We start from the raw sequence: 19,925 nt of genomic DNA, 5'->3' as shown, positions 1-19,925 counted from the left end.
ACTACTGTTTGGATTTGGAATACTGTTTTTCCAACTCAATAAAGTATCGAGAGAATGATGCAATATTTTGTTAAGTTTGTTAATTCTGTTCTTTCGCAAAAAAAGTTTATTTCGTTTATTGTTGTAGCTTTGTTCATCCTCTATACAAAGGAACTATTTCAAAGGTATCTTTCTAGCTCTCAAGTAAATATATATTTATATATTAATATCTCAGTGATGATGATGATCCATAGTCTCATCTAGTTTCCGAAACGCCACCATTTTCTCCTCCTCTGTAGCTCTGTTGCTGATGTATCTGAACACACAAAGATATCAAGACGAAGTTCTCTTATCATCAAGATGAAAAAGAAAAAAACAGTATAAAATGAGTTTTAAGGTTTGTAGAATCTACCTCCGTTTAAGTAGATGGAGTTGTAATGAACCTCAGCCCAGAAGCTCAAGAAAATTACTGCAGACAACAAGCAAAATAAAATTTCACAATAACAACAATATTCGAAAAGAGATGAAGACAAGCAGATAGTATAGTAAGTAGACTAAAACTCTTTTACCTCCTTTGGATTCTTGATAGGTGGGAACAATTTCAATATAGCATGTATTCTTGAATGATGTTAGCACTACTATTTTCATCCGATACTGCACAATCAATAAACTATAAAAGTGAGAAAATATAAAGAAAATAAATTCATTGTTTCATAATTTTGAGAATCAATACCGCATCTGAAGCTGCCTGTAATGTAACATGATCGCCCCACTCGCCGCTCCTGTTTCAAGGTTGAATACTTGGGCTTTTAACAAAAACTTTGGTTTAAGAAACGTGGGATGGAGTGTCTACAAGAAAATATATTTACCGAGACATCTTCCTTAGATACTCAGAGAACTTCATAGGCACATATCCTTCATAAGACTCTGGACGAGATTTGAGCTAAACAAAATGAGTTAGACAAAGTTGCAAGAAAAAATGAGCTCGTGTGAATTAGTGAAAGCTTCTCAAAACACATGAGTAGCTCAGAGATATTATCAAACCTGTTTTACGATCTGTCGTCTAACGTGTTTATGACGATCTGCTGTCTTATATAGTTGATCAGCTAAAGCACGAAACTGTAACAAACCAAAAAATGATCAGTAAAGTCTAACATCTTATATAGAATGATTCTGCTTAAGTAAAAGTTTACCTGGCAGTTACCATCTCCTGGAACTTTGACCTCGGCGAAATCAAACATCTCTAATCTGAAACAAATGGGAATCAAGAACGGTTTATATATACATAACAGAACACATACATGGAACATGTAACATTATCAAAATACCTATTCCGAAGTCTATCATGATCTGAAACTGCTTCTTCTTCAGGAGGTATCTCTCCATTTGTTTTTGGTACATACTGTATTTATATATTTGTCAAATTGGTAGAAACATACCGACAAGAAGTTATAAACATAGTGTATTGAGTAACTTACAGGAATAGGGACCATCTGATTCAACCTCCTCCCAAATTCACCATCAGTATCACACTGATCTGATTCCCACGAGTACACATACTCTTCCGTGTCACTCGGGCTTGAACATGATGAATAGATATTAGGAGAATCATCGTTCCTCCAATCTTGATCATTATCATTTCCTACCCATTCTACAACATCAAAAGACACATGTTTTTGTAATCCAATCACCAGAAAAACATAAACACACACATGACAAAAAAAAAAGCATAAACCATTGAAGAGTTCAGTGATAACCTGAAGAGTAATCCCTAGTTGGTTGATCGTTCCAACCATATTCGTTATTATTAATGCTATAATTGTGAGTATAACCTTCTTGTTGTTGATGTTGATGATGATTTGAGTAATCGTTATTATTATCATCTGAAATTTGAAGCTGCAAAAAATCGTCTTGTAGTGTTCTTGCAATGATCTCATCGTTGTCAACATCACTGCTAGTGTGATGATCTTGATACACTCTGTAATACTCACCACTCTGATGATGATGATGATGATGATGATGATGATGATGATGATGGGATTGGTCTTGCTCATGAATCAACTCAACTCCATAAGGAGGAAACGTGTATGAAGGCGGACCAAGAAACCATTCCACAATACTTACGTTCTCTTCATGTGACACCATCTCTGGAATTTTTTTTTTCTAAAAGGGTTGAAATAAATAATCAGAAATATTATCCATAAAACAAATCAAATATACTTAATTAACACTCCAAAATCATTGAGTAGTTTTGACGGAAAATTAAACGAAAGAGACTTTTCAACAAAGAGAGAATTTGACTCTATAATCAACTTGGTTTTCCCCTAAATTATTTACTTAAATTAGACACAGTAACTAAAAGTCATTATCACGATGATGAATAGCCCCAAACACAGGAGAACAGCAAATAACAATTTTTGAAGAGAAAACAAAGATTATAGATCTGAGAAAAGATTTGGTTTTTGTATGGAGAAGAAGTTGAAGAAAGCTCTCACCGTTCACTTACTATATCTCTCTGCAACTTGAAGAGGAAACTGTTTTTTACCAAAAATAGACAACACTTTTCTTCAGAATTTGAGGATCAAAGGTTGAGAATTTGAATTGGAAACAAACATAATTTCAAATGGGTTTTACTCGCACTTTTCAAAAGATTGAATTTTTAGGAAGAAAAAAGAGGAATCGAGAATGATTCGAATGAAAAGAAAGTTGTTAGCTTTTTTTTTTTTTGATTCAGAGGAACCCAGAAAATAAATAGAAAGTGAAAAAACGCGCTAAATGCCCACTCAATATTTATACTATTTTTGGTCAAAAAAAAAAATTATACTATGAGTTTTCTAGCATTTTAAGTCTTTAGAGCATCATTAATGCAGGTGCTTAATGGGGTGCTTACTGATTTTTTGATTTAACGAGAGGATTGTTTGCTACGTTACTGTCAAGGGAGAGACAAGGCAATGCAGCTCCTTGAGAGTGTCTCGCTCTTTCTAACACAGATGGGTATGAAGGAGTCATTCTCAACAAGTCTCGGAACATTATTGGTTAAAGGAAAGATGTCTCAAACAGAGACCTATAAACTGTGCTTTATTTCTGTTCCAGTAGTGTTTTATCTGTTTTGTTTTGTTTTCTTCATCATTTTTTTCATCATAATGTTTATCTTCTCATCACAATGTTTCATAATTTTTTTTAAAGAACTCATAATTAAGCAACTCCCATTGGAGCTCAAAATTTAAGAATTTCTTAACTAAAGTTTTTAACTACCAAATATTACTAAAAAACTCATTAAGCACCCCAAATGGATTTGTAGGGTTAATGATGCTCTTAGTCATGAGAACTTGTAGCCGTTGGATCATTCATAGAACGGTCATGGTATTATCAAATCATATTTAATTCTCTCTTCATTCTTTAATATTCTTTTTATTTATTATTTATTGTACTGTTTTGTTTCTTTGTGAGACCGCAATAACATTTTCCAAAGACTCAATAAAAATACTAATCAACTTGATAACTAATTATGGAGAAGAAAATTACTCCCTCTGTTCCTAAATATAGGATTTTTTGGAGTTTTTCTTTGTTCCACAATATAAGATTTTCTATATTTTTAAGGTAGTTTTGTATACTTTTGAGGTTTTTTTTTTATTAAAAGTTGAACTGATTAAACTTTATTGGTAGACAGTTATTGGAAAGTGTGTAAGTGATATAAATAATTAAATAAAGTGCAAATAATTATTATAGTCTTAATAAACGTGAAAAGTGTAGAAAATCTTATATTTAGGAACAGAGGGAGTACAATAAAAATGTATAAAAGGCCTTAATTTGTTAGAAAAAGAAAAAGTATGGCGTTTTTTAACGTAAAATTTTTATGTTTCCTTGATACCGCCATAAGTGATGATGAGTCATGGTTTTCTGTTCATTGTTAGTAAGATTTTCGGCTCTTTATCAAATCCCAAGAAGATCAATTTAGTAGTTAATTAGCATTTAAGGAAAGGATTAGCATGCAGATGCACTTGTTAGCTTTAAATCTATTTTAGTGTTAGGCTTCTTAAATGTTGAAAAATTCTAATGGGTCCAAAATTACACATGGCTGGCTGCATGTAGCTTTTCTTTAATCAGGCTAAGAATTCCACGTTGTACCCACTCAATTTTAATTGAATTCAAAAACCATCAAATTCAATTATTTCAGGCAGCCCCCCTTTCTTGAATTAATTAAAATTCACGCAATACTCATCACCAAATGGTACCACAATTAAATATTCTTGGGAACACATTAAAAAATGAATACTCATTTTTTGTTGTTAAAGTTTCCTAAGTTTTAATAGATGTACTAGGTTCTGTGTTCTGGCGATGATTCATATGGATGCTTTTGTGGATTCTTCAAGTTATTTAGAAAAATTAATTGTATACTATAAAGTATAAGCTTAATTTCAGGAAGCCTAGACTGACAAATTCATGAATCACGTAGTATGAGATCTAATGAGTTTATTTTGAGTAATATAAAAGGGTTAGTCAAAATAAAATAAAGTCATGCTGCATGCTTGCATATAATAATCAAACAAATAGGAAAATATTGAATTTATTTTAACCAGCATGTAATAAATCATAGTTTAATTTAATGGCATGGATCATTAAGGATTTGAGAAACCAAAAGAGTCACCTCTGCTGTAATTTTAATAGAAAATTCTAATTTTTGGTTAGATAAGCAAAAATCAATTAATAGCATACGTAATTATGGTGTGTTTCTTACAAAGGTTAGTACACTTTTTGCTGTCAATTATCATATGTGCACCATATACTCTATGTCAAAAATAGTCCATCTCAAAATGGTCAGTGCATTATTATTTTGGAATTAAAATATGAGTTGATGTTACCATAGCGGTAATTTAATGAGCAAAATCTAGCAAGCATCATGCCTTCTCTAAAAGATCATTATTGAGACCCAAATATATTAGAGTATGGTTCTTATCTACACTAGTGCTTTTTGTTTTTGATGAAAAGAGTTTGCTATTAAATTGGCAAATGGAAGAGTTACAAGAACTATAAACATAAACAGCAATAAGAGTAAAAGGAGCACACAACACTGAAAAATAAAATAAAAACAATGGAGAAATAATATAAGAGCATCTCCATTAGTGAGATTAAGAGGGCACGATTTCCAATGCAAATAATTAATTTTTTTTTTTCCGTTGGATTATAAAAAAAAGAAAAAAATGAACCGAACCAATCGTGGGCCGCCACGTGTCGTGGGGCCCACGAAATTCTCATGATATCGTCTCTTCCAAGTGAGACTGCAAGAGGCAGGTTCACTCCTTTTTGTATATTATAATACTTTTTTTGGAATTTGTGCACAAACCTCCAATGGAGGTGCTCTAAGCAAAAGAGGAGACTTTTTTTTTTGGACGAACTACTTGTTGCATTAATAAAAAGAGTTTTACTCCCCACAAGGAGGAACAATAGTAGCAATAAGAGCCGATTTTGCCACATGATCGGCTTCCCTATTCTCTAAACGAGGTACAAAGCGAAAGATAATAGATTGAAATAAGCGAGAGAGATGATAGATGTCGGACATAATCCCGTACAGAGCAGGTCTTGAATCTTTAGTCTTCAACAGTGAGATGAGAACCTGAGAGTCAGACAATATCGTAAGGGACTGGATGTTCGACGACGCAGCCAACATGACTGCAGAACGGACCGCAAGGGCCTCGGCCATCAAAGCTGATGTGATGAACCGTCGAGAGTAACTGATGATCGGGGGGGAGGGGAGATTTGGTCCAGAAAAGACGCCACCAATACCACATGTCTCTGTTTCTTGTCTCCACGCTGCGTCGACATGGCAGATGTTTCCAGTTAGGTGCTGCGGTATCATGGAGTGGTTTCTTCTCTGGGTTAGTTGCTGTTGTGTCGCGACTCCTTCGACCTGGGCGGATTGCCATTCCTTGGCGTCCTTGATTGCCTTGAGAAGTACTTCCTCTCCAGTAAAAGACCTGTTATCAAAGATCAGTTTGTTACGGGCTTTCCACAAATGCCAAAGGATCCATGGCCACAAAGGGATATAAAGACCCACAGGGGGCAAAACAATCATCTTATTAGCAAGATAAAGAAATATATCAAGCGCTGGGAGAGTCTGTTCCGGACCCTCCATCAAGGGAGCAAGCTCCCACACATTGCGTGCAAAAGGGCACAAGAGAAAGACGTGGAGATCATCTTCCACCCCTCCACATTTCTTACAAGCAAAAGCCGGGAGGCCTCGCCGTTCTAGATTAGCGCTCACCGGAATGGCTTTATTGGCTACTTTCCACAAGAAATCTTTAATCTTCGGGCTTGTTTTGACACTCCATATGTGTTTCATCCAGTCAAGGTTAGGCGTTTGTTGTTGTGCCTCATGTTTCTCCGCAATAGCCATTCTGTACCCAGATCTTGTGGAATACACTCCCGACTTCTCCGGTAGCCACTGTAAGGCGTCATTGACTTGAGTTGAACTGGTGACGAGCCGTAGGATTGTATCCTCATACTGAGGGAGGTGGGTGCGGATCTTGTTGACATCCCAAGTGTTCGTGAGGGGGCAGAGGAGATCACACACTTTCAGGTTCGCTGTTGACTCTGTGATTGGTCCGATAGGGGCTTCTGGAACAGAGCAAGAGAGCCACGGCTCTTGCCATACGAAATTCTCATGATATCGTCTCTTCCAAGTGAGACTGCAAGAGGCAGGTTCACTCCTTTTTTTATATTATAATACTTTTTTTTTGGAATTTGTGCACAAACCTCTAATGGAGGTGCTCTAAGCAAAAGAGGAGACTATATCTGGAAACAGAACATCAAACACCAAGAAACTATAAATATAGAATTGTACTGGCAGAGCCAATGACCCATTATTTGTATTCAAACCAAACATACCCGCTCTTAAATTAATAACTATAAAATCTGTATATTAGTTATTTAAAATTTGAAAGCCAAAAGAAGTGTTAACCGGCCATGGATATAAATATATTAATAAAACATTAATACTCGAATTATATGTGTGTAGATGTAGCAAACCAAAATATGCTTTTAAATTCAGCAAGGTTTTTTTTTCCAGAGTTTGATTATGTATGTAACTAACTAATACTCCATCTGTTTCTAAAAGATCTATGTTATAGAATTTTTACACATTTTAATAAAATATTTTAAAACTTAACTAATTATAAATGTATAGTTTTCTGTAATTTTATATTTTATATATTTTCAAACCAATAAGACTTCACAAAATACAATTAATGTTTTTAAATTTTATATTTTTTATTATTAATTAACAAATATTATATTGAAAACATAAAAAATGTATCTTTTTGAAATAATTTTTTTTTTAGAACATGAATTTTTTAGAAACAGAGAGAGTAGTGGTATGCATAAAGTGTCTAAAAAGTATATTATGTTTAGTGATCCCTGTTTAATAAATTTGATATGAAAATTTATTTACTTACTATTAATTGACACACTGATATCATTAGCACTCAAGTAAGTTTCTTCTCTATTCTTTTACACAAGCAAACATTTTGTTTGTTTTTACACAGATAAGCCATTTGTAGTTTTAATTGCCTACTATTTTTTCTTAAGAGGCTATGGTAAAACTCGAAATTTAATGGCTACCTTGTTTCCAGCCAACACCAATGCGTCAAAAGTCAATTGTTTGCCATTGTAAGTACATATGAGTTGAATGCAATCTTATCTAAGATTTAATTGATGCCTCTTTTGCTTCTATTATTTTATACGAATCATTTAAAACTATAGGATGATAGATAGTAGGCATAATGCATGATACTCAACCCTATCTTGATACAGAAATGGAAGATTTTAAGCCGTTTGTGAGTGGATTGGACTGTCTAGTCTCGACTTTTGATTTAGCACGTTTTATAGTTGCAACTATTTTCCACTAGTGTTTTCTTTATTTTTTCTAGAAGAAGATGGACTAAATACATTGAAATGCTAATCAAATCTAAGAACTTAGCTTAGTCTACTAACAATGGTGAAGATTCTGCAGAAGAGGATAACTTAGAATGTCTAGAACCTTGTGTTAGGCAAATTATTTGTTAAAATATGTTGGCTATGAATTGTGTAATTCAAACCACAAAACACCACTGCAAAGAAGCAACACAAAAATTGGGAGAACAAAACTACATAATCTCACAAGAAACTATTATATATCAAAATCCAACTCGGATTTATGTGTATGGTGTAAAGTTAATTTCATATCTTTTGTATTTTGATGATAATTAGTCGCGGCTATAAATGAAATATCTCTATAAAAAGTTTGTTATAAATTTTACTAATAACACTCACTTTTAAATCACTGACAAAACACAATCAGTTACATCTGTCTTCGTTTATATACTAGGCTCAATACGAAAACCCCACCCCAACATTTGAATTTGTTGAATTACAGAAAATCAGCAAAGGGTATAATGTACTTATAAAGTTGTATTAAACTCTACGCCAATCAACAAGCTCTCACATTCTTTGGGTTCCATAACTTATCTAACCAACCTCCTTCGCCACCATCAAGAACCTTCTTATTCTTCTCTTCCACGTCGCTAGACGGTCCTAGACTCCTCAACGGGACCAGCTGCCTCTTCTTACCACCATTCCTAGACGAAGAATCTTCAACAATCTTTGTCACCATCTCCAACACCTCACTCATCTTTGGACGTGCCTTTGAGTTCCTAGTAAGGCAAAGGTTGGCTACAACTGCTAGTTTCTGGACGTGTTTAATCGAGTATTTGCCTTCAAGCCTCGGGTCTATAACGAGACTAAACCTCTTTGTGTCGGTTAAGTAAGGTCTCACCCATTCTAAAAGCTTCTGCTCTCCTTTAGGCCTGTTCTTGTCTAGAGGCCTCCTTCCTGTAATGAGCTCATACATGAAAACTCCATAACCCCACACGTCACTCTTCGATGTTAGACGACCCGTTTGGATATATTCTGGTGCTGCGTAGCCCATTGTTCCTACTACCTGTCAAACCAAGAAACCAAAACAACTTTCTCATATCAGTGCTGTCTCAAACTATTTATAGGTCATGTTCACTGTATATTTAACGAATGTAGTGAAGGATATTTAAAAATTCATAGTTCAATCTCTATATATTTGATGTTTCTTTTGAAATTATACTCTAAATTCAGTAATGTATCTAAAAATTTAATGATTTAGACCATAATTTATGTATTTATTTTAATTTTTAGATTCAGAATTTTTGTTCGACCGCTCTTTTTGCACATGTGTATTAGACGGTGCTGCTAGATATGTCGGTGATGATTTCTATAACCAAATGAAGTGAAATGTGCATAAACAACTTACACCAGTAGAAACATGAGTTGATCCTGGCGAAGGACCTAAACGAGCCAAACCAAAATCTGAAAGCTTTGCTTTCCAGTCCTCGTCTAGTAGAATGTTGGATGACTTGAAATCTCTAAATATTATCTACAAGATTGAAACATGTTAACAGTTAACTCAATGCAAGAAAACAGAAGAGTTTCATGTTCCATAACCTGTTACAAAAAAAAAAAAAGAAACGGAAACAAGAAAACAGAAGAGTTTCATGTTCCTTACTTGAAAGTCCATTTCTTCGTGGAGGTATGTCAACCCCCGAGCTGCGTCTTGTGCTATTCTCAACCTGAGGTCCCAAGTAAGCACAGTCGGTGAACGTGGAGCTAGATGGAACTCAACGCTTTGGTTTGGCATATATTCATAAACCAAAAGCCTTTGGATTCCACGATCATCGTCTTCTGCACAATGACCCAACAGTTTCACCAAGTTTGGATGCTCAACCACCCCGAGAAAGTTCACTTCCGTCATCCATTCTTTATGACCCTGTAACCCTCTCTTGCCAAGCTGCTTAACGGCGACTTCGATTTTCTTGGAAGGGTCTTGTAAGCTCTTGATTGTTCCCCAGTAGACACGACCGAAACCGCCTTCGCCTATCATAACAGAGCGGCTGAAATTCCTTGTAACTAATCTGAGATCAGCAACTGTGAACTCTCTGAGGCTATTCTCTCTGGAGTGCAAGGTAGGGTTGGATGATGATGATACCGTGCTGGTTCCAGAGCCATCTAAACCGGTTTTGGTGAATTTAGTACGGTCAGAGAGGGGTGAAACCGGTTTAGGACTCCTCTGTTCTTCTTTCTTGTTGTCCCCAAGAGGGAATAAGAAACACTTCATTCTCGCAAAGAGATCAAAACACTGAAACCAAACAAAACAGAGTAAAAAAACAGAGTATGTCGCCGTGGAGATCAATCTAACTACTTGACCAGATTACAGAAACACAAAACATCCATTTGCTCAATGAATCAAATGCACTATATCCTTGTCGAATCGATTGAATAAAGATCAGAGATTGAAGGAAACCCCTAAAGTCTGCAACGAACCCTAAATTAGAAAAGACAGGGGAAGCTATTGCAGCTTGCAAGCAATCACAAAAGTTCATCTCTTTCTACCAAACCCAAATCAAAAAACATTTCCTTTTCTTCAATAAACAACGATTTATAAGAAGTATGAATTTTGAAAAGTGACTTGGACAAAGATTACGACTCACCTTTGAGATCTTTGCGTACGAAAAAAAGAAAAAGACAAAACCTCTGTTCGGAAGTTGAACAGATTGAATAGCGAAACGAAGGAGTTAAGTAATAAAAATTGGATCGTGGAGCTATATTAAAGTCTTATGATATGAATTCGGGATTAAAAGTTGGAAGAAGACGACTAGTAGTCTACGACGACGACGACCCAGATGGAAAGGAAGTCAAAGTTACTGACTGCAGAAGTAAACTATGTCGACTTCATTTCATCATTGCGAGCAAAATTCAAAAATAAAAAGAAATAAAAGTACTGTTTGGCGGCACTGTAAAAACTCAAAACTGAAAAGAAAAAAAATGTAAGTTCTTTTAGTTTAAGATTTACAATTTTATTTATAACTGATAATCGTTTATAAAATTATATCTAATAGTTAAAATCTGATTCCAAAATATAGATATCTATTACAAAATTAGATCTCTATACCCTCGTATAAAAATCTCTATTTTAAAAAATAAAGTTTATCCAAACAAAAATATATAAAGATATAGTGCTGGGCAAAAAATCTGAATTCGAAAAACCGAATCTGAATCGAAGTTGATTAAATATTTGAACGGGTTCAAAATTTTGGTATTTAGAAAACTGAATAATTTTTAGATTTAATGTATATTAAAACATGTATATCTAAATATATTAACAATTTTTAGTTTTAATGTATATTTAAACATCCAAAATATATAAGATACTTTTAAGTTATTCAAAATACTCGAAAATATATATAAATTGTCAAATTAAATTTCTAAAAAATAGCTAAAGTATACTAAGAACACCAAAAATACTTAAAATATCTAATATTTCTCTATCCAAATATTCAAACTAAACCAATTTATATGTTATATATAAGTATATTGACATATGTTATTCAAATTTAAATGTAATAAATTATTTTATTTATATATTTTGAGAATTTTAAAATATATAATGAATTTTAAAGTTTTGAAAATTATTTAAATGGATAATCTGAATCTGAACCGAATCCGTAAATATCCGAACCGAATCCGAACTGAAATTTAGAAATATCTGAATGAGACTAAAATTTTTGACCCCAAAAACTCGAAACTCGAATAAATACGAACCGAACACCAATAGGTATCCAAACGTCCACCAAGATATAGCTAATCTTGTTATCTGAGTTATATAATTTTGAAATTGGATTCTATGTTTGATTGTTTTCTGACGAAAATATATGTATAAATGAAATATAATAAATGAAAGGTAACTTATTTTGTTAGAACAGCTTAGCTTTTTGTCACAAGTAAAACAGCTATACTATGCATTTACAAATATAAAAGGGATAACCCAGCCCATGCAAAGCGTTTGAGGGACAAAGCCCATTACATCAGGTGCAATCTACAATAGACTAGAGTGACACCATACACGATACTGCCACCAGCTAAACAAGTCAGAAATCAGTAGTATACAACGATACGAGATGTAAAAAAATGGTATTTAACCATTCACTCTTTACCTACACATTTTGCCACAGTCTTCTCAATATGATTTTGATATTTATGTCCTCAGGACGGTGAGTTAACCACAATGAACCTTCGTCAAGAGAAATTTTGTAAGTTTCTGGTTACAATTAAATTGCACGTGGAATAGCAGAAAGTGATATGTCGAACAGCTAGGAATGAATATATATATTTCTGATCGTAAGGCTGAGTATAATAATTTCTCGTTTCCTTAAAGAGAGACGCGGAAGGAATGGGATGAAGCACCTGCCTGTCCCTGAGGGGGGATGAAACTAGCCGTCTCGGAATCTCCAACACAAAAAACGAATACCGCCAGCCTTAAAATATCCCAGTAGCATTTTAGAATTATATAGATGTGATTCATGTCTTATAACTCGAAGAAAATGAAAATGTAACTAAAAGTTTTTTTCCCCCGATATTAAAATAGAGAATGTCTGTGAAGGAGATTTTTTGTGTGAATGCACATGAATTTTCAAACCAAAGGTAGTTATTAACTAATCAGTATAATTATTTTATGTCACTTATATAACAGATAAGATATTTCAAATATTCATAACATTTTTATTAATATCTTATATCCCCTTTATTTTTATTAGATGACGTTGTTTTAGGATTGTGAATGTAGATTAAAAATATTTAATTTTTATACTTTTTAAAATAAAAACATCATTAATCCCTTAATTATGCATCTAACTATAACTTAACCAATAAAAATATAATACATAAATTATTATATAACATGAATTGTAAAATAAATTTTACATAAAATATTAAAAAGTCATCTAATTTATATCAAAAGATTTTTTCTAAAAAGAGTAGTGAGTAATATTTTGTACCACTGATTTTCATGGAAGTCAATATTACACTAATAAGAGATTTGGTGACATGAAAATGACACTAGGCCAATCAACTGACTAGTACTGAACTCAATAATGTACGGATCGATCAAATCGTTGTATCATGCATAGATAAAGACACATTCTGTCACTGGAGATTTTTACTTAATTTTCTTACTTAAAAAGACCAGATAATTTGCCCTTTTGAAAATATATTCTTATTTCTACTTAAAGGAAAAATCAATTAAGGGCATTTGTTTTGGAACTATTTTTTGAAAATTATGAATAATATGTTTATATGTCAAAATGAATTTTTATTTGAATGAGAAATGAATATCTAATGTGTGTGATTTGAGAAATTTATATAAATAGCAAATTCACGCATTAGATATTTGGGTTTTGATTTGTTAGTTCATCTTTATTTTCATTAACTTTACTTTATAAACCAAATATATGATGATCTATATTGATAAAATATCTTTATAAAATCATTTTAAAGTAAATTATTTTGTTTGAATTGGTCAAACAATAATAATTTTATTCTTTAATTTCTTGGTCAAAATGTGAAATAAATTCACATACTAATTGACAAGAATTAAAGTCTATACTAGTGCACCACGAAAGTTTCATTTTATGTTGAAAATTGAAATTGTGTCTCTCATTATTTTCTATAAAAGGCTTGGTAGCATTATAGAAAACACACACATTTATACGAATAAGAAAATAATTTTCTCATTATGAAATAGTTATGTTTATTTTTTTATTTTGTGTCTGGGAGTGCAACATAAAATTATGTTCGATAAATTTTGTTTTTCGGTGATGGTAAACAGAAATAATGATGCAGTTGTATCTTAGGAATCTGATCTATGAAACCGTCACAGTACGAGACATTTAAAGATTTAAGGAAATAGATTAAATATATCAACTCTGCAATTCTTTAATCTAAGGTGAAATATACCATAGTTATAAACAATTTGTCGATCAAATGGTGTGGCTGTAAATGGATTTTGTGAGTCGACGCTCCAAGTTAAGTTTAATTTAATTTTTATTCATTTTTATTCATGTGAGAGATTGTTAAAACTCGTTTTAGACGAAATGGTTTTAGACCATTTTTGGTAAGTTTTCGGGCGAATACATTCGTCGGAACAACTGAATTGTTTGACATTATAAAATAGTGTAATCATATGTGCAGTCTATTTGAATGAGAAATGAAAATTTAATGTTGAAGTATTTATAAGATATTCATATTAGAAATATGATGTGAGAGTCCTCTTATATATATAATGGAGAAAATAAAACAAAGTTTAAAACTTTGTTTACAATGAGAAAGAAAGATATTTGTATCAAACCTAAATTTCGGATTTTGAATTTGGTAAATGGATCCAGAAATTAATAAAGAAATCAGACTTATTAGTCAAGTCTTTACTTAATTTGTTTGTCTTTATTATAAAATTTTGTGGTAAATAAAGTTTGAATAAAATAAAGAAAAATATATTTGCTGATTAAATTGGTGAACGTGAATTAGTGAAGGTAGTATGAATGCAAAATTGATTCTGATTTTGTAACTTACATCTAAATGCACATCCATATAATTATGATGAGAATCTCTATTTTTATTGTCAACGTTTACGGTTTGGTTTATGACAAACGTAAGATTTGGTTAGTGGACTATATAATAATCATTGCTTTTCTCATTCTAAGTACACATAAGTATACACAGAACAATACCAAAAGAAAAGTGACACTTTCCTACATTAAATAGTTATGTTAATATTTTTTATATTATATTTGAAAGTGTAATACAAAACCAATTTTGTTAGACTTTTGATAAAGTGATACATATCAGAAGATTTGTACAGTTATATCATAGAAATCTGAGCATTATAAAACCGTCGCACTACGGAGTATTTAAAGATTTAAGAAACGAGATTAATCATCTTGATTCTGCAATTATTCGTTCTTCATTTGTTTCGATATTATATTTTTAAATTATGTGTTTAAGACGTTTATAATTATCAGTTGTCCTCGTTATAGTAAAATAAGGTTCTCACAATTTGTTCGCTGAAAACTCAATGTCTGGATTCTTGGATTCCTGCCTGCATGCATGAAAATGACATTTTGGGTCTAACTGGTGACCACCTCGGGAATAGTAGGAACAAAAAGGAAAAGAATTGATGGGAATAAAATTATGGGAATGATGAGGAACGGTTATTCTATATCAAATTTGGTGAGGAATAAATTTATTCTTTAATTCTCTACAATAAAAGGAATGAGAAGGAATGAAAAGGAATGACTATTCCTAATGAATGGTAAAATTTGTTAGGAACATTAAGGAATGCATTATTCCTCTTTATTCCTTGGTCTGGTTAGACCCTTTGTTTTTTTTTTTAGTTTCGTAAGGCTACACTTGGTTTACGCGCGATAACGTACTACGTAACGTAACAAACCATATAAATATTAGTATATTACATGTATACAATTCTAAATATGACATTTTCTCCGTAAAATATCTCAAGGTTATGCGAAAATATTAGGTATCCACCATATTCATTTTAAAAAGAAAATTTTACAAAGTAACATATTGATATGTCGACCGTTAAAAATATATAAAAATGTATAGAATGGTTGACAGCCTTTTGCCACTATTAACAATGCTTACGCCATGGTGCCATGATGTATACAATACTATAGGTGTATGTTAAAATTTTGGTAATCACCAGTGACACATTACGATGGTGAAATCCAGCACTACAAATTGGTTCGGATTAGATTAATTAATCGGTTTAATAATTTTGATATTTTAGCAGTAAGTTGATTTTTGGTAATTGCCAGTGTCACACCACCATGGTAAAATCCAACTAAGCAAATCAGCCGTTCGAATTAGATAACATTGGCGGTTTGACTTCCGTTTATAAATGTATTCTTTTTTATTTGAACTGAAAATTATAAATATAAATATAAATATTTTCTTTTTAATGTATATATTATGAATTTATGAATACATCAGAGTTATTCTGTTACAAAAAAAAAAAAAAAGAACGAGACTTACATCGAATTGCACTTTGTCCAAGAATCTTATCCCGTCTGTGATCTCTTTTAGATCTTATCTTTCTCCTACATTTATCAAACCATGGGACCCCTCTATTTCAGTTTTTCACTGCTTCAGGAAAAATGAATCTCCGTACTATTGGAAGACGAAAGAAAGAATGTGAAAGCACTGTATCATACTAGTTAAAGTTTAAAAGTTTTTATATCCAGATTTAGTGTTTGAATCTCATATTACATAATTTCTTGTAGATTACATAAAATCCATGTTTTAAGTTTTAGAGAAAGCGATTTATTAATAAAAACTATAGAACAAAAATTTACAAAAAATATTTAACATAGTGCAAGTAATTTGGTCAGCAGTGGATTTTTATACGATCGTTTAGATGATATATAGTTAAACGTAGATCAACGTTAGAAAAAAACAAAAATATTTGTCTATGAACTAGATAATGAAAATTACACAAAATTATATGAATTACATGATAGGCAGGTATGAACTTTCAACTAGTTGACAATGCATAGAATAGTACTATATAATATAATATAGTATTAGATTATGTTATTTCTTACTTTAGAAAATATATGTAGGAGGACCAATTGAACATATTTGCATACATATATAGTTTGTCTGCATCTGATTTGGATTAAAACGTTGTTTGTTTGACTTTTAATGAAAGTGGTACCAAAATCAAATGTTGATATTAAATTGGATTTTCAAAATGATTCAAAATGAACAATAACCTAATTAAAGCGACTCTACCACACTAAGCATACTCGTCTATTAGCGGAGATGCGTGTACAGCATTTACGGTCTCCTGTGTGTATTATGGGCAAACACACACATATAGATTAATATTATCTTTAGCTGCCCAATTGCTGAGTGCCAATATGCCATGCCGATAAAAATTAAAAATACACAAACCCAATAATAAAACCAAGTGAAGCAATTATTCCAATTATTAAAGGGAGAGTCCACTGGGGAAGGGAAGATCCATGTTCGTACGATTTTGTATGCCAAAGTACAGCATGGCCGTAGTTGACATGATAAATGACACAAATCTTTGTTTTAGTTTCTGATTCTAAGTAGATGTCATATGATATGATAATGTTGTAAGTACGATTTAAATTGTCCCTCACCAGCAAAAATAGTCAAGTACTTTGTCTATAGTTACTTACAGTCGTCCTGGTAAACCAATCCCTCAAATTACAATAATTGATCATATATATCATCGATCATCTGAACGTAAAAAAGAACTATTATAATCAGGTTAACACATATTTAATGTTCAAAATATCTTAACTACGTTCGACATATTAATCTGATATATTTCTTGGTAGTATAACAGTATGAGTATATACTGAATGGTCCAAACAATATACAGTTCATGATAAGTAACTAATGTGGATAATGTATTATTGAAAAAAACGACGAGATGGTCCAAACATATCTTCTTCTTTTTTCTAATGATGGTCCAGACATATCATTAACCGTACTTATTCATCCATGTAATATATACACACAAAAATAGATAGTGGACCTATTGTGTATATATACCCGTACGACACTAGTACCTCTTTAAAAATCTCACACTAGCTAAAACGGCTCTCTCTCTCATCTCTCATCTCTCTCCCACAAACATGATGAAGAAGAGCAAGCTGATCACAAAGGCATGGAAGCAAATGTCTAGCAGAGCAGCCAAGCATAAGGCCGCTGCGGAGGAACCTCACATACCACACGACGTACCAAAGGGACACCTAGTGGTGTACGTAGGTAAAGAAGAGGAGAGTTACAAGAGGTTCGTGATCAAAATCACGCTGCTTCACGATCCTATCATCAGGGCTTTGCTTGATCAATCAAAAGACGATGTTTACGATGATTTCACTTCGGGAGATTCCAAGCTTTGTATCGCTTGCGACGAAACTATCTTCCTTGAGGTCCTCCAAAACGCTTCTCCCCGTAATTCATGGTCTTGATGATGAGTCTTTGATTCAAGTTTTTTTCTTCTTTTTTTTTGCTGATGTAAGACGGTCCTTTTGAAATACATGTAGAATTAATGAAGACTCTTGTAATATGAGCTATTTTTTTGTTAGCAGCTGATATATGGATATGGTTTTTCTTCATATATAGTGATATGATGATATTAAATACAAAGGTGATCAAAAATCCAAAAGAAAAAAAACTCTCTGCGTGAGAGTTTCTTGAATCAAAGATACTTGTTTTTATTTGGAAGATATCACAAAACTGATCAGGCTAGGCCTAATATCAAAATTTAGTTGAAGTCAGGCTTGTCAGGGTAAGTGCAGCCGGATCTTTGGATCACCGCGTTGGAGGCGTAGCATTCACATACTCCTCGATCGATTTCTCTTTCACAAACTGTGACATGGACCCTCCCACAAATGCATCACCTGTGAGACAGTGAGAGATCTCAGTAGAAAACGGCAGTTAATATTTATCAATATTTATTCGACACACTGAGAGGGAAATTTCTGTCTAGTAAAGTAAGCCCAAGTTTTGGGTTACCTGCGCCGTTGGTGTCAACAAGCTTCTCCTTTGAGAGAGGGATCACAGGTATTTATTTAGTCACCTTTCCATCTTCAGCGACAACAAATGGGTCTATATATCATAAACATGTCAACAGGTTCCAAATTTTAGCAAAAAAAAAAAAACATGTCAACAGGTTAAGTATTTTACCTTTTATACAAAACAGAGCAGCTTGTTGAAATTTAGTCGTGTAAGATAAATGGTAGCTCCCAGCCATGTGGAGATAACATGCATAACGTTATACGGCCAAGTTTGGAGGTGACGAGCAAGGGCAATGCTTACATGGGCAAATGTTTTTCCTCGGCGAGAATGGCATTGTTCAACTTGACGTCGTATCATTTCACACCATTACAAGACACACAACGTTAAATCAGAACTAGATTAAACGAAACGCCTAGAAAGGATTAGCGACATAAAAAGACAAAATTAAAATGGCAAAATTGTCTTTTACATCCTGAACTTTTAAATTTGGTTCAAAAAAAGCCCGAACTAGGGCTGGGCGTTCGGGTACCCATTCGGGTTTCGGTTCAGTCCATTCGGGTTTCGGGTTTTCGGGGTTAAAGATTTCAGCCCCATTCGGATATTTCTAAATTTCGGTTCGGGTTCGGTTCGGATCTTTGCGGGTTCGGTTCGGGTTTGGATAACCCATTTAAAATGTTTTTAAATTTTCAAAATTCATTATATACTTTAAATTTTCAAAATCTATAAGAAAGATAATATATTACATATAAATTTTCATAACATATATGTCAAAATACCTTAATTTAACATATAAATTGGTTTTCTTTGAATATTTGGATAAAAAATCAATAGATATTTAACTATTTTGGTGTTTTCAGTATACTTTAGCTATTTTAAACATTCACTTTTGACTATTTGCATATATTTTCCGAGTATTTTGGAAAATTTAAAGATATCTTATATATTTTTAATATTTTTAATATACATTATATATAAAAATAATGTATATATTTAACTATATAAATTTATTTCGGATACATTCGGGTACCCAAAATATTTCGGTTCGGATCGGGTTCGGTTTCGGTTCTTTAAATACCGAAATTTTGAACCCGTTCGGATATTTAATTAATTTCGGTTCGAGTTCGGTGCTACTTTTTCGGATCGGGTTCGGTTCGGTTTTTCGGGTTCGGATTTTTTGCCCAGCCCTAGCCCGAACTATTGCTTGGACCATTTAAAGCACATAATTATTTTGACAAACCATTTAAAACTTCGAATTAATTTGACTAAACCATATTCAATACATCGTTATCTCGGCTAACGACACGATTAAACGGGATTAACTTCCGTTTAATGTTCCCGTTAAACCTAAGCTACGTCGTTTTGAAATTAGAAAAACCCCTAAATTTCTATCTTCTCAAAATTGCAATCCCTAATTCCCCAATTCAAAAATACAAATCTGAAGGAGGAGAGCGTGGATTCCAGACACTCACACTTCGTCGGGA

General features: G+C 32.8%; 4 protein-coding genes across 4 annotated transcripts; 1 reads left to right on the top strand and 3 right to left on the bottom strand.

Moving 5' to 3' along the window:
- Positions 1 to 83: 83 nt before the first annotated feature.
- On the bottom strand, positions 84 to 2,740 carry LOC108839806 (OVARIAN TUMOR DOMAIN-containing deubiquitinating enzyme 10). The gene is made up of 11 exons (XM_057002736.1): positions 2,475 to 2,740; positions 1,737 to 2,142; positions 1,458 to 1,630; positions 1,308 to 1,381; positions 1,173 to 1,227; positions 1,024 to 1,098; positions 849 to 922; positions 713 to 761; positions 549 to 633; positions 392 to 448; positions 84 to 295 (listed from the first exon to the last, which is right to left on the bottom strand). Exons 2-11 carry the CDS (start codon positions 2,122 to 2,124, stop codon positions 240 to 242), a joined length of 1,086 nt encoding a protein of 361 aa, XP_056858716.1. The 5' UTR covers positions 2,125 to 2,142; positions 2,475 to 2,740; the 3' UTR covers positions 84 to 239.
- A 2,661-nt stretch (positions 2,741 to 5,401) lies between these two features.
- Positions 5,402 to 6,373, bottom strand: LOC108834657 (uncharacterized). The gene has a single exon (XM_018607983.1). The coding sequence runs from the start codon at positions 6,371 to 6,373 to the stop codon at positions 5,402 to 5,404; it is 972 nt and encodes a 323-aa protein (XP_018463485.1).
- Positions 6,374 to 8,232: 1,859 nt separating this feature from the next.
- LOC108825116 (serine/threonine-protein kinase PCRK2) lies at positions 8,233 to 10,759 on the bottom strand. Its single transcript, XM_018598457.2, has 4 exons — positions 10,530 to 10,759; positions 9,548 to 10,177; positions 9,296 to 9,418; positions 8,233 to 8,953 (listed from the first exon to the last, which is right to left on the bottom strand). Exons 2-4 carry the CDS (start codon positions 10,154 to 10,156, stop codon positions 8,444 to 8,446), a joined length of 1,242 nt encoding a protein of 413 aa, XP_018453959.2. The 5' UTR covers positions 10,157 to 10,177; positions 10,530 to 10,759; the 3' UTR covers positions 8,233 to 8,443.
- A 6,757-nt stretch (positions 10,760 to 17,516) lies between these two features.
- Positions 17,517 to 18,043, top strand: LOC130498646 (auxin-responsive protein SAUR50-like). The gene has a single exon (XM_056992174.1). It carries the CDS (start codon positions 17,559 to 17,561, stop codon positions 17,892 to 17,894), a length of 336 nt encoding a protein of 111 aa, XP_056848154.1. The 5' UTR covers positions 17,517 to 17,558; the 3' UTR covers positions 17,895 to 18,043.
- The last annotated feature ends 1,882 nt before the right edge of the window (positions 18,044 to 19,925 follow it).

This window comes from Raphanus sativus, chromosome 2 (genome assembly GCF_000801105.2).
Source record: "Raphanus sativus cultivar WK10039 chromosome 2, ASM80110v3, whole genome shotgun sequence".
Lineage (NCBI taxonomy): Eukaryota > Viridiplantae > Streptophyta > Magnoliopsida > Brassicales > Brassicaceae > Raphanus > Raphanus sativus.
Note: the sequence above shows the minus strand (reverse complement) of the source record. Positions and strands in the feature narration are given on the sequence as shown.

Excerpts from the sequence above, each read along its gene's own strand:
- LOC108839806 (XM_057002736.1), bottom strand. The coding sequence starts at position 2,124 with ATGGTGTCACATGAAGAGAACGTAAGTATTGTGGAATGGTTTCTTGGT. Across the intron at positions 1,228-1,307 it reads CATGATAGACTTCGGAATAG|ATTAGAGATGTTTGATTTCG; the intron begins GTATTTTGATAA and ends CATTTGTTTCAG. Across the intron at positions 923-1,023 it reads GACGACAGATCGTAAAACAG|CTCAAATCTCGTCCAGAGTC; the intron begins GTTTGATAATAT and ends CATTTTGTTTAG.
- LOC108834657 (XM_018607983.1), bottom strand. The coding sequence starts at position 6,373 with ATGGCTATTGCGGAGAAACATGAGGCACAACAACAAACGCCTAACCTT.
- LOC108825116 (XM_018598457.2), bottom strand. The coding sequence starts at position 10,156 with ATGAAGTGTTTCTTATTCCCTCTTGGGGACAACAAGAAAGAAGAACAG. Across the intron at positions 9,419-9,547 it reads ACGAAGAAATGGACTTTCAA|ATAATATTTAGAGATTTCAA; the intron begins GTAAGGAACATG and ends TCAATCTTGTAG. Across the intron at positions 8,954-9,295 it reads CAACTCATGTTTCTACTGGT|GTAGTAGGAACAATGGGCTA; the intron begins GTAAGTTGTTTA and ends TTGGTTTGACAG.
- LOC130498646 (XM_056992174.1), top strand. The coding sequence starts at position 17,559 with ATGATGAAGAAGAGCAAGCTGATCACAAAGGCATGGAAGCAAATGTCT.